This window comes from Pelophylax lessonae (genome assembly GCF_965119305.1).
Source record: "Pelophylax lessonae genome assembly, chromosome: 9".
Lineage (NCBI taxonomy): Eukaryota > Metazoa > Chordata > Amphibia > Anura > Ranidae > Pelophylax > Pelophylax lessonae.
The window spans coordinates 86,237,180-86,250,176 of record NC_138776.1 but is presented as its reverse complement, the minus strand read 5'-3'; the positions used below and the strand labels follow the sequence as shown (position 1 = coordinate 86,250,176).

The 12,997-nt window shown below is 43.0% G+C and overlaps 1 protein-coding gene across 1 annotated transcript in view; it reads left to right on the top strand.

The window, feature by feature from the left end:
• Positions 1 to 12,997, top strand: part of BTAF1 (B-TFIID TATA-box binding protein associated factor 1) — a 251,002-nt gene that overhangs the window by 19,857 nt on the left and 218,148 nt on the right. The window contains exons 2-5 of the mRNA XM_082268123.1: positions 2,589 to 2,712; positions 3,828 to 3,942; positions 6,880 to 7,026; positions 8,800 to 8,957. Of these exons, the coding sequence (XP_082124249.1) occupies positions 2,589 to 2,712; positions 3,828 to 3,942; positions 6,880 to 7,026; positions 8,800 to 8,957 (544 nt within the window). The remainder of the gene's footprint in view (positions 1 to 2,588; positions 2,713 to 3,827; positions 3,943 to 6,879; positions 7,027 to 8,799; positions 8,958 to 12,997) is intronic.

Below are 12,997 nucleotides of genomic sequence, written 5' to 3'. Positions count from 1 at the left end.
CAATATAGCAAACGCATGCGTTGCTAGAAACTTCTCCTTCTGGCTGGAACAGCTCAGAGGACACCTAAGTAAGGTTCCAGGGACAGAAGAGGCCCTTGACTCCCTCCTACTCGTTGAGAAAGAAGTGGCCTATATGGCCGATGCAGAGGCCGTAAGATTCTCGGCCCCTACCACGGGCCTAATCAATGCGACCAGAAGGGCACTATGGCTGAAGACCTGGGAGGGAGACTATGCGTCTAAAAATAAATTGTGTAACATCCCTTTTGATGGCAACCTACTTTTTGGCTCCGAGCTAGTGCTTGCGAGATCAGCCGACAGAACAAAAGCGTTCCCATTCAGGAAGCCAAAAAGAGAGAATTTTTTTTTCGTCAACCAAGACGTGAAACCCAGGCGAAAGGGGAAAGATCCCAGAAACGACGGACCTTCAACAGGAACAAAGGCAAGCCAAATCTCCTGTTCCCAAATTCCACGTCTACCAGCAAGACTCAATGACGCCAGCCAGGCGCCAGTAGGGGGCAGACTACGCAATTTTTTTCCCCACAATGGGGAAACGTTCTGCTCAAATCAGTTATTTTTTTTACAGACCCTTGCGCTGGGCTACAAGATAGAATTTGAATCGGAACCCCAATATAGGTTCAAAACTACAAAGTCCAATTCGGGTCAAAAAACAAGTCTCATGGACTTGGCAATCAAGGACCTACTAAATGAAGAGGTGATAATGAAGATACACCCATCCCGTCGCCCCCAGAGGAACTATTCTCGCATATTTCTCAGAGAGAAACCCTCGGGCAGGTCCCGCTTAATTCTGAATCTAAAAACTTAAAACAAATCCATACGATGCAGAAAATTCAAGATGGAAACAATCTTTTCAATAAGAACAATCCTACCACCAGCAACATTCCTAGTAACACTAGATCTGAAGGACGCTTACCTCCACGTACCAATCCACCCCGACCACCAAAAGTTCCTGCGCTTCGCCACACAGGAGGGTTTGAAAACTCACCATTTTCAATACCAAGCGCTTCCTTTCGGCATTTCCTCAGCCCCGTGCATGTTCACCAAAATCATGGCGGAGGTAGTACAGGAACTCAGGTTGAGAGGAGTCCAGTTAGTCCCTTATCTGGACGACTTCCTGATTTATGGGGTTTCCAGAGAAGAAACCCTAGTGAACCGGCAGAGGACAGAAGAATTCCTCTTATCTTGGGTGGCAAATCGACCTCAAAAAATCATGCAGAATCCCTGCCCAAGTGACCACGTTCCTCGGCTACATCATAAACACCATAGAACAGAAAATCCTCCTCCCAGAGGAAAAAAATAACAGTTTCTGGAGATGGTAACGAGAAAACATGTCCTGATCCTGTCGGACAACGCAACGACCGTGGCATACATCAACTGCCAAGGGGGCACAAGGTCAAAAACCCTAATGAAGACAGCTCATACGCTCTTCTCTTGGGCAGAAACGCATCTCCATTCGATATCAGCAATACATATAAAGGGTTCACTCAACATACTGGCGGACATACTGAGCCGGAAACGACTAGACCCAACAGAGTGGGAGCTGAACGAGAGGATTTTTTCCCGATCACCAAAAGGTGGGGAGCCCCAGAGGTGGATCTCTTTGCCTCAGCAAGCAACAGGAAGACAAGACAATACTTCTCTCTAAAAAGGGAGACTCCCTAGGAGTGGACTCAACTAGGCTTCCCATGGTCATTCAGGCTGGGGTACGCTTTCCCACCCATACAGCTAATCCCCAAAACACTCTGGAAGATCCAGACAGAGTGAGAGTAATCCTGGTGGCGCCCTACTGGCCAAAAAGATCCTGGTTCTCGGCCCTGGGGAAAATGACAGAGGAAAAACCCTGGACTCTGCCAATACAAGAAGACCTTTTTCAGTTAGGAGCCCACCACCCCTAACTCCAAACCCTAAAGTTTATGGCGTGGCTATTGAACGGGGCATTCTACGGAGAAAGGGACTCACCCCAAGGGTGGTAGAAACTCTACTGAAAAGCAGAAAACCGGGTACACAAAAATATATGGAAAGATTTGGAGTAAATACTCCCAATAACATGCGCCAGAAAAACAAAGACCTACAAGAGGTTGGCACAGTACTAGAATTCCTACTAGACGGAGCCGAAGCAGGACTGGCAGTAAGCACTCAAGTGCATATGGCAGCTCTCGGTTTTTCTGGACACCCAACTCAGTGTAAACCCTCTAAACGCTTTTTCAAATCAATCTCCAGAACACGCCCATCCCCCCCCCCCCTACTGTTTTTTGTAACCGTTGGATTAAAGGAGATGTAAAGGTGTGGTGTGTGTGTGTGTGTGTGTGTGTGTGTGTGTGTGTGTTTCCATTTATTTATTTTTTAATATTTTGTGATGTGTTTTTGCTGCGCTTCGTGATGCCCTTCATTTGTATAGAGGGGTGTACTTGGCTGTAGCAGAAAGCAAATTAACCAAGCTTATTTAAGCTGCATTGATATTTACTGTACTTTACTTTTATAGACTGACCTATAGGGAGGATTAAAAATGGAGGAATAGTAGTGAGAAATATTATGTTCCAAGAGTGCATTATTACTATTGTTTCTTTTAGGTTGGACCGCCTCTTCATTTTACTGGACACAGGAACAACACCAGTCACACGAAAAGCAGCCGCACAGCAGCTCGGTGAAGTGGTGAAGCTTCACCCACATGAACTGAACAACCTGTTATCTAAGGTGAGACCATTACCCACTAATGGCTTTGTTCAATGACTTAGAAAACACACTATAGAATCTTAGAGTTTGTTACTCCAACACCTTCATATTCCTGATATGTGCCTGCTGTATGTACATGTATGAAAAAGTATCCTGTTCTTTGTATTGCTTCCTTAAAGCGGAGTTCCGGCACAAAAACGATATTTTTTTATTGTGCCCCTCCGCTAGGTAGACCTCACATGAAAAGGAATTGGATAGTTATTATTTTTTTTTTTTTTTTTTTGTTTACTTACCTTGTAATTGAAGATCGAAGATACTCACCTCAGAGTACTTCCTCCCTCGGAGCCGCGGCTCACCCCGTCACTTCCTGTCTCGCTATGATTCCTCGGGGCTGAACGTCATAGCTCCCAGGAATCAATGCGACGGCACCGGCCCCGCTCGTCATTTCCGGGCGATGCCTGGGCTGTGGAGGAATGCGGCGCCGCACCGGAAGTGACGAGAGGGGCCGGTGCAGGCGCATTCTGGTACAAGAAGATGCGGAAGAAGACACAGAAGAGGACCGCGCCGGCTTCAGCTGCCCACAAGAGAGATGGAAACGCTGTGGAAGAAATTTTATAAGTAAGTATTTCTTCTTGCAGGTAAGTGCGAACCGGGACAGATCAGAGGCTAGCCATTGTGGAATGTGCTAGCCCTGACTGTCCCGGGGGTATGTTTAGTAAAAAATGACTTCTGTGCCCGGAACTCCGCTTTAATGTGAAATCCCTGGTGTTCCTACCAGTCCCTCTGCTTTCCTACTAAAAACTGACCACACTAAGCAGGAGAGCACACCATTGTCAGTTCTCTAGCTATATGCTGGGAACTCAGTCTACCCTCCTCCATTGATCAGACTTGTCCTGACATGCCCCAGTTGCACAGCCATTCACTGGGAAGCTTAGTGTACTGTTTTCTCCTCTCCCCCCCCCCCCCCAGCTCTTATGCCGCTGAGAACAGAGGGAATGTGATCAATTATAAAAAAAAAAAAGGTTTTTACTTGTGGTGGTTTTTTGTTTTCCCCCCTCTGCAAAAATAAATTTCTATTTTAAACTGAATGCGTTTGGTTTACAATCACTTTTAACCTATTTCTGTGCTATATTTAGATCTTAAATTATTTGCGAAGTCCGAACTGGGATACACGCATTGCAGCTGGTCTGGCAGTAGAGGCCGTTGTGAAACATGTTCCTGAGTGGAATCCATCAACCAAACTGAAGAGAGGTATTGATACTACTTTTGTAGTCCATATCAATTCCAAAATGCCTTTTGCCTGCATGAATTAAACCTTGCGTCAAAATTACTTTTCTGCTTAAAGTGGAACTTTAGTCAGAAAACTTAAGTTCTTATAGAATACTTCACGCTGCCCCCTTTTTTGTAGGTGCAGCTAAGTAAAACAATTTTATTAATGCATAGTCTCATCCTGCTTTGCATAGCTTCATTTGCTTTCTATTCTAGACACTGTGACTAAAATCGGTGCGTTGCTAGAGACTATTCAGTTGACACCTCTGAGATTTATTGTTGCTGATGGGGGACGAAAGCAACAGGAATGACACTGCAGAGAACACAGCTTACAGAAGGGGCGGGGGGGGAAGAAATGCAGGACTAGTGACAGGACATTTGTGCCAAAAAAAAAAAACATCTCCAAAAACCTTTTTGTCCTGGAAGAAGGTACACATTCAAATTTTTGCAGCTGTCCCTGCTTGACAGACTCCTCGTTCAGCGGCTGCAGCTGCTGATCATTGTATTCTGACAGTAGCAGGTACCACTGTCAGAATATAGGGTCTTGGTCTGTGTGGGAATAGGGATTTCTCCATCCACTTCACTTCTGTGGTGGCCGCTGTTAAATACTCCTTTCTCTATCGTTCATTGATGGACGCAGTCTCTGATGCATATCAGTAGGGTTATACTGCCCCCTACAGGAGTAGGACACTAGGCAGAAAAAAAGTTCTGGCTACACCTATGGGCAGTCCCAGGGGGGGGTATACCCTCTCTCTTTATGCATAGGATGTCCGTTTTAATCTGCCTAGTTAGGAGTAAGGACCTAGTTCCTTGCTAAGATCTCTGGTCCTGGCAAAGTTTTTTTTTTTTTTTTTTTGTTTTTTTTTTTTTCTACGGATTTTTTTCCTGTGATATCAACACCCTGTTCCAAATGTATTATGCAAATTCTATTTAAGTGTCACAAAGATGAAATATTGTTTTTCAGTTTTAACTCATGGATGGCATTGTGTCTCAGGGCTCTTTTTTGATCACTGAAAACCATCTCGTACACCTGTGATAATTAGATTGCCAGGTGAGCCCAATTTAAGGAAAAACTACTAAAGGAGGGTGTTCCACATTATTAAGCAGAGCACCATTTTCATGCAATATGGGGAAGAAAAGATCTCTCTGCTGCCGAAAAGAGTGAAATGGTTCAATGCCTTGGACGAGGTATGAAAACATTAGATATTTCACGAAAACGTAAGCGTGATCATCGCACTATTAAGAGATTTGTGGCTGATTCAGAGCACAGACGGGTTTGTGCAGATAAAGGCACATTGAGGAAAATTTCTGCCAGATCCATGCATCGGATCAGGAGATCAGCTGCTAAAATACCATTACATAGCAGCAAACAGATCTTTAAAGCTGCTGGTACCTCTGGAGTCCCATGGACATCAAGGTGTAGAGTCCTCCAGAGTCTTGCATCGGTTCAAAAACCTTCTGTTCGGCCACCACTAACCAATGCTCACAAGCAGAAATGGCTGCATTGGGCAGAAAAATGCATGAAGACTAACTTTCAAACAGTCCTGTTCACTGATGAGTGCTCTGCAACCCTGGATGGTCCAGATGGATGGTTGGTGGGCAGCCACCCTGTTCGAACAAGGCTGCTATGTCAGCAAGGCGGTGGTGGAGTCATGTTTTGGGCCAGAATCATGAGAAGAGAGCTGGTTGGCCCCTTTAGGGTCCCCAAAGGTGTAAAGATGACCTCTGAAAAGTATTTGGAGTTTCTGACTGACCACTTTCTTCCCTGGTACAGAAGGACGAACTATGCTTTCCGTAATAATACATCTTCATGCATGACAATGCACCATCTCATGCTGCAAAGAATACCTCTGCATCAATGCTGCTATAGGGATAAAAGGAGAGAAAGTCATGGTGTGGCCTCCATCCTCCCCTGACCTCAATCCTATTGAGAACCTTTAGAGCACCCTCAAGCAAAAGATCTATGAGGGTGGGAGGCAGTTTACATCCAAACAGCAGCTCTGGGAGGCTATTCTGACATCCTTGCAAACAAATTCAAGCTGAAACTGTCTAAAAACTCACAAGTTTAATGCTTATTCTGTAAATATGCTGCAAACACAACAAATGACAATTTTCAGTTCTTTACAACCTATAACGTGTTTTGAAACTTACTGTGCTTAATCATTTGGAACAGTGCATTGTAAGTTTCTGTTTAAAAAAAATACTGTTATTAGGTTTGTTCAATAAAACAGGGCTGGATGTATAGATCCAGCGGTCACCACAGCCGGCCAGCGAGCGTGCACAGACCTTAGCTACGCGCTGGGTCGGCTACGATATAGTCCCACTGGCCCCTTGAGTTAAATTTCTCACCAGGTCTGATTAGGCCAGGTTCAGCCCTGTGTCGCAGTGTGTGTGTGTGTGTGTGTGTGTGTGTGTGTGTATGTATATATGTATATATGTGTGTGTGTATGTATATATATATATATATATATATATATATATATATATATATATATATATATATAATATTATGCTTCTCTGTTCAGTATCACTTTAGAGAATGACCATTATAGGCAGAAATTTCAAAATTACTCAGTATACAGGTGAGCGTTTGATGTGGTTAAGGCTCAACTTTCAATCTAAAGCAAGCTTTTTGGTTATAAATGAGCTACTGTCGTCTTGTATGGCAAGATTTGCCCACAGTAGGTTCTGTCTCCTGCAAGGTCTTTATGAAGGGCTACATTCTCAGGGGTTTCTCAAATGATTACAAATGCATTATATAGCAGCTATAGGGGGAGCAGAAAACCATGGTTCCTACTGTCTTTATGAAGTGTAAAAAGTTAGCAATCGTAAGAAGTGTTGGTAACCACAACCAACTTTTAAAAAGGTAAAAAAAAAAAATGTTTACTATTGTAATTTCCTCTCCCTTTTCCTATTTAGAGGCTGGATCAGAATGCTCAAGTGATGAGTCTCCTCTCTTGGACAGACTGAGCTTCGACAGGTTTGACATATCAAGGTTATTAAAACACGGTGCTTCCTTGCTGGGCTCAGCTGGTGTTGAATTTGAAGTTCAAGATGACAAATCGGGTATTCCTTTAACGTTGTTTGTTGTTGCTTTATATGTTGTCTTGATAATAGTCAGAAGTCTTAAAGAGGTTGTAAACTCGTTTTTTAACTTTTTTTTTTTTTTTTTTTTTAACAACCTGAAAGACAAACACATAATGAGCTAGTATGCATCGCATACTAGCTCATTATGAAATACTTACCTTACAACGAGCCCCCGCCGTGCCGCTCACTCACCTGTATGTCTTCCGGGATCGCGGCATCCGGCCATCTGATTGGCCGGAGCCGCGGTGACGTCACTCCCGCGCGCGGGAGCCGACAGTAACGGCACGGGGCTCTGAAGAAACGGCACCAGCGGCCGTTCCTTCAGAGCGCATGCTCCAGTGGCGTCACTGGCTGCATATAAGGTAAATATCTCCTAAACGGTGCATGTTTAGGAGATATTTGCACTACCTAAAAGTTAGAGGAGGGTTTACTTCCTCTTTAAGCTTTCAAAAGCATGTGTTTTTTTTTTTTTTTTTTTTTTTCTTCATCCTTGGCATACCTGTCCTGCTGGGTTTATGCAAGATTCTAAAAGAATTAATCCTGAGTAGTACGAGATTGTCCATTTTTACTTGTGAAAAAAAAAATGTATGAAACTACATTCTGACAAATGTGTTAATGACTCGGCTCCTTGATTTTAGTAAAACGTAAGCCAGTAATTTAGAGGCATGTACACAGCTACTGGGGGTGTGTTACATGACACTTTTGGGCACTAATTAGTTGGCAGCAAATGTCAGGTCATGCAGTTGAGGCAGCAACTGTCAGACTTTGTGACTTCTGACCTACTGACTCTGTTTGAATTGTCAGGCTCAGAGTACCTGAATTGTCAGGCTCCGAGTAGGCTGGATAAAGGGAAAATAACATTTTGTAAATATAATATTCAATAAAATAAACCCTGAATGCATTTAGATATGGAATTATATTTGTTTGCTTTTTTTTTTTATAAATTTGTTTGCACTGAAGGTAGGTCTTGGCTTCTAGGATTACAGGAAGCCAATGTGAAAAGGACAGTGCTGTCAGTTAACCCTGAGAATGCTTACAGAAGACCAGCACACTGATTACCTCATTGGTATGATTCTGCTCCATCAGAGGAATTGGTAGGGGAGAGTCAGTCTTGTGTTTTAAAAGTCAGGTTAAATACCTTGATCAAAAGGCTGCCTGAACAGAATTTGAAATTTGGCAAATGACCGTTAGCCACTTAAAAATGTGTATTTTAACTGTACGTTTGGCCGCTTGCCTTGATACTCCATATTTATGCATGACGCATATTATGGTCTTTTTTTTTTTTTTTGTTTTTCTCCAAGTGAGCGGTAAAACAGTTTTGTCATTTAATTTGCTAAAGGATTCCTGACCTCTTTGGTTTTACTTGCCTTCAGCCTAACCTCTTTGGGTTAACATGCAAACAGGCAAACCACATTGGGGCAGTAGGAATAGGTTCCTCATAGTGCAATAAGTTCTTCATTTGACAAACCACATACAGCATCTATGTCCCCCACTCTGCATTGCAATCGCATTTACTACTAAATTTATAGATTTGGATTGATGCAGAATTTTCCAAACCTTTCCTCAACAGTTTTAGCCTCCCAGCAAAACTGTTTTTCTGGTAGGCTACCTATGACCAATGTGGGATACGGTGTATTTAGGACATGGTTTGTTGCCTGTAGTTCTAAAACTGAGCTTATATTTCCTTATTTCGTTTTGAAAAAAAAAAGTTCCTATTCATAAGTTAAGACAAATATAAACTTTATTTTTTAGTGGACGTAGACCCTAAGGAAAGGATAGCCCGGCAAAGGAAGCTGCTGCAGAAGAAGCTAGGCCTTGACATGGGAGCTGCCATTGGAATGAATACTGAAGAGCTGTTTAATGATGAAGACCTGGACTACATGCCAAGCAACACACTTGTAAATAAACCTGTAGGTTAACCTTTCTGCTGCATCATTATGATGAAGGGCTTTTATATATGAGAACCAAAGAATTACTAAAACGAATATGACATTTAAAATACATTGCCAATTTAAGTCTGTAAAAAATTGTTAAAAAATGATCGACTTTATGCAGTACAGAAGATAAAAATGCCTAAAAAGGTGTACTATGCATATAAATCATTTTCTTAACCGCTCGCAGAACTCCATATTGGGCTCCATAGTGAGAATGCATTCATAAATGCAGTATGTAATGTTGGGCCCAAAACACATATGCATTTTGTAGATCCATTTTTTTTTTTTTTTTTTTTTTTTTTTTTTTTTTTTTTTTCAGTAGGCATAAAAAGGAGCATTCATTATTTAGTATGGTTAAAGTATCAATTGAATGCCATTGAGCCCGGTTTCTGCACACCTATGAGTTAATAGGGAAGGGGGGGGGGCGACAACATGCTTTTAACATGCTGTATATCCATAAAGACCATGTGCAAGAAGTTCTCTTGAAAGAACCATACAACTCCACCAAAGTGCTCTTATATTACTGTGCACATACTTGATGAACACTACTTTTTGTGGTTCACTGTGCAGATGCCCACGCATGTGAATGTCATTGTACTGGACTTCCACCGCTCATCAGATTTCCAACATCAGGTCACTCAATCCTTCTCAGCTCCTATATGCAGATAAAGAATACAACAAAAGGAAAATTCATTGCACACCAAATTGTTAAATGCATAGATGTTCCCCCCATACAATTACCTTCATATGTAAGCACTCAGCTATAGAAGTGCCACTGCCAGAACTTGGTGTATCCAACAAGATTTGTACATTATTCAGAAGCACTGCTTCAGAAGCACCGCTTGACAGAGTAAGTTCATATGGACTTTGCTGGGCAATGAAAACTACTAGGGTAGCAAAACTACCAAGCAGCCTTCAGCCAGGGTTGTAATTTAAGAGGTCTCTTGCAGCCCTCAGCCACTTAAAATCTCATACTGATACATTTTTAAGGCTGAAAACCCTGGAGAATAAAATGGCAGTAGTGGCATATTTTAGGTCACATGATATGAGCACCACAGTTTAGCAAGCAGAAATTTATATATATATATATATATATATATATATATATATATATATATATTTTTTTTTTTTTTTTTTTTCTATAAAATTAGTTTGCCATAAGTAGAAAACCCCAACTTTTCAAGCCTTAATAATGTGTGTGCCCGAAAACTTCTTCGCTAAATAAGTGCGTGTTTTATGTATAGATAGTCCTGGGCAAAAATATTGGCACCCCTGCATTTCTGTCAGATAATGCACCACTTTGCCCAGATAATTGTTGCAATTACAAATGTTGAGGCATTTGCTTGTTTCTTTTGTTTGTATGACACAAGAAGTGGAGAAATTGCCAAATCTGATACATTCCATGCAAAACTCCAAAAATAGACTGGGCAAAATGATTTGGACCTTCTCAAAATAGAAAGTAAGAAAGAATTGTATTCCAAGTTTGTGATGCTCCTGTAATTTTGTAATTAAACTCACCTGCATCAATTAACAGGTGCTAACCATATAGAAATCACACCGGCAACCAGTTAAAATGGTGAAAAGTTGACTAAACATTTGTGTTGTGTGTCTTGTGTGCCACATGTAGAAAAAAGATAGAGCAGCAGAAAATTGACAGAGGATTTGATGACCAAAATTGTGGAAGGGCATGGACAATCTCAAGGTTACAAGTCCATCTCCAGAGATCTTAATGTTCTGTGCGCAACATTGTCACGAAGTTTGCAGCCCATGGCACTGTAGCTAATCTCCCTGAACGTGGACGAAAGAAGTTGATAGTTTGCCAAAACTTATCAGAGGAAGCCAAAATCCTTTTGGGAGAATGTGCTGTGGACAGACAAAACAAAAATTACAGGTTTTTGGTAAAGCCAATCATTCTACTGTTTTCAGAAAAAGAAATGAGGCTTTTTAAAAAAAGGATACCATCTCTACAGTCAAATATGGTGGAGGTTCACTGATGTTTTGCACTTTGCGGCTTCATGCACTGGACTGTGTGCATGGCATTATGAAATCTGAAGACTACCAAAGAATTCTGGGGTGCAATTTAGGGCCCAGTTTTAAACAGTTGGGTCTTACAGCAGGACAATGACCCAAAGCACACACCAAAAAGCACCTAGAAATGATTTTAAGACCAAGCACTGGAGAGTACTGAACTGGCCAGCAAGGAGTCCAGATCTAAATCCCATAGGGCACATGCGGAGAGATCTCAAAACCGCAGTTGGGAAAGGGAAAAGGAACCTATCCAATCTGACAGACCTGGAGCCGTTGGAGAAAGAGATGTGCAAGACATTGATGGTTACAGGAAGCTATTGATTGATTTCAGTCCCCCCCCCCCCCCCCGAAGGGTGTGCGACTAAATATTACATTGAGGGTGCCAATTTTGTCCAGTTAATTTTTAGACTTTTGCATGGAATGTGTCAGATATGGCTTTTGTGTCGTACCAATACAAACAAAATAAACCTGAATATGCCTAAACATTTGTAAATGCAACAACTTTCTGGGCGAAGTAGTGTATTTGACAAATGCAAGGATGCCAATTTTTGCGTGTGTGTGTGTTTTATTACTTTTTTTTTTTTTCACTGTGAAAATGCTGAACATTAGGAATTCTATCAGTTAATACAATGGAAAATAAATGTACAGAAAAATTAAACTCCATATTTGATGTGACCAACCCTTGCCTTCAAAATAGCATCAATTCTTCTGAGAAATACAGGCAGATATTATCCATCATGCTTTACCATTAGAGATGCCTGTGATTTGTCAATTCATTGTGCAGTGAGAGAATGACCCCAAACATACAGCCAGGGGTCCTGTCGGGAGATGGCTCCCGCCTGTGTTTCCGGTACGGTGAGTAAACTCCCCCCCCCCCCCCCCTTTCTGGTGGAATTTGGGATGGTCGGACTCTCACACTCCTGGGTTTCCCTCTGTCCCCACCTGACCCCCTCACGGAGGCTGCAGGGCCTTCGGATCTCCACTGTCCAATTAATTTTTAGCGGTTCTGGAAGTGTTTGGGTCCCGAGTGGGGGTGGCCTTGAGAGAGCGAGGTGCGCTGAAACGTTTCTCCACCTACCCCTGCCTCATCTGATGTCTGAGTCTTGACTCAGCCAGCGCAGATGTGGGCATCCCTGCCAGGTCTGTTACTTGTGCCTTGTCTCCTTGAATAATGAGGATGACATTTCTACCTCCCCTGCCGCGCATGATACAGGAGCTGGTGGATGCACTGGTTGTTTGGGTGTGTGACAACCTGCAATTTGCCACAGGCGCAGCCGCTGCCTCCAAAGGTTGCCTCTGGCATTCACATGCCATCCGGAGCAGCTTACTTAGCTAGCATGATCATGAAGGATGGGACCATCTTTCCCTGGGGGAGCTGTTGGACCAGCTGGTGCTGCGGCTGCAATTTGTTTGCAATGTCGCGCTGGAAACAGCTCCTTTATTGTGTCACCTGTCGGTTTTTGGCAGTTGTTATCCGGGGTATACTTGGCTGAAGTGATGGTCTGCAGATCAAACTCCAAGACGGCCTTAACGGATCTTCCTTTTCAGGGGGGATCCCCTGTTTGGCACTGCCCTGGATGACAACATGTCAGGGTCTCACGGGGAGAGGAGTGCTTTTTTTCCCACAAGGTTAAGGGCCTTCGTCATGGACGGGGTCCCTCCCTTTCTGCTCAGTTTCTTCGTTCCCTCTGGGACAGTTGAAGTGGCGGAGTCCTTTAGAGGCTTCCTAGGGGGGTTCCAAATGACCCTGGTCTGGCGAACATGAGATCGGTTTTGTTCCACACCTGTGGACAAGGCCTACTCGGGCTGAAGGTGCATCCTCACCCATGTATGGGGGATGTCTTTGCCGGTTCTCGGACCTGCGGCTGGCCTGGATCCCAGGGAGCTGGGTTCAGAAGATCATGCGTTCCAGTTGCTAGTTCGAGTTTCGGTCCGCTTTTTTCTGGTAAGGTTTTCCCTTCCAATGTACGGCGGTCCCCGGATCGCTT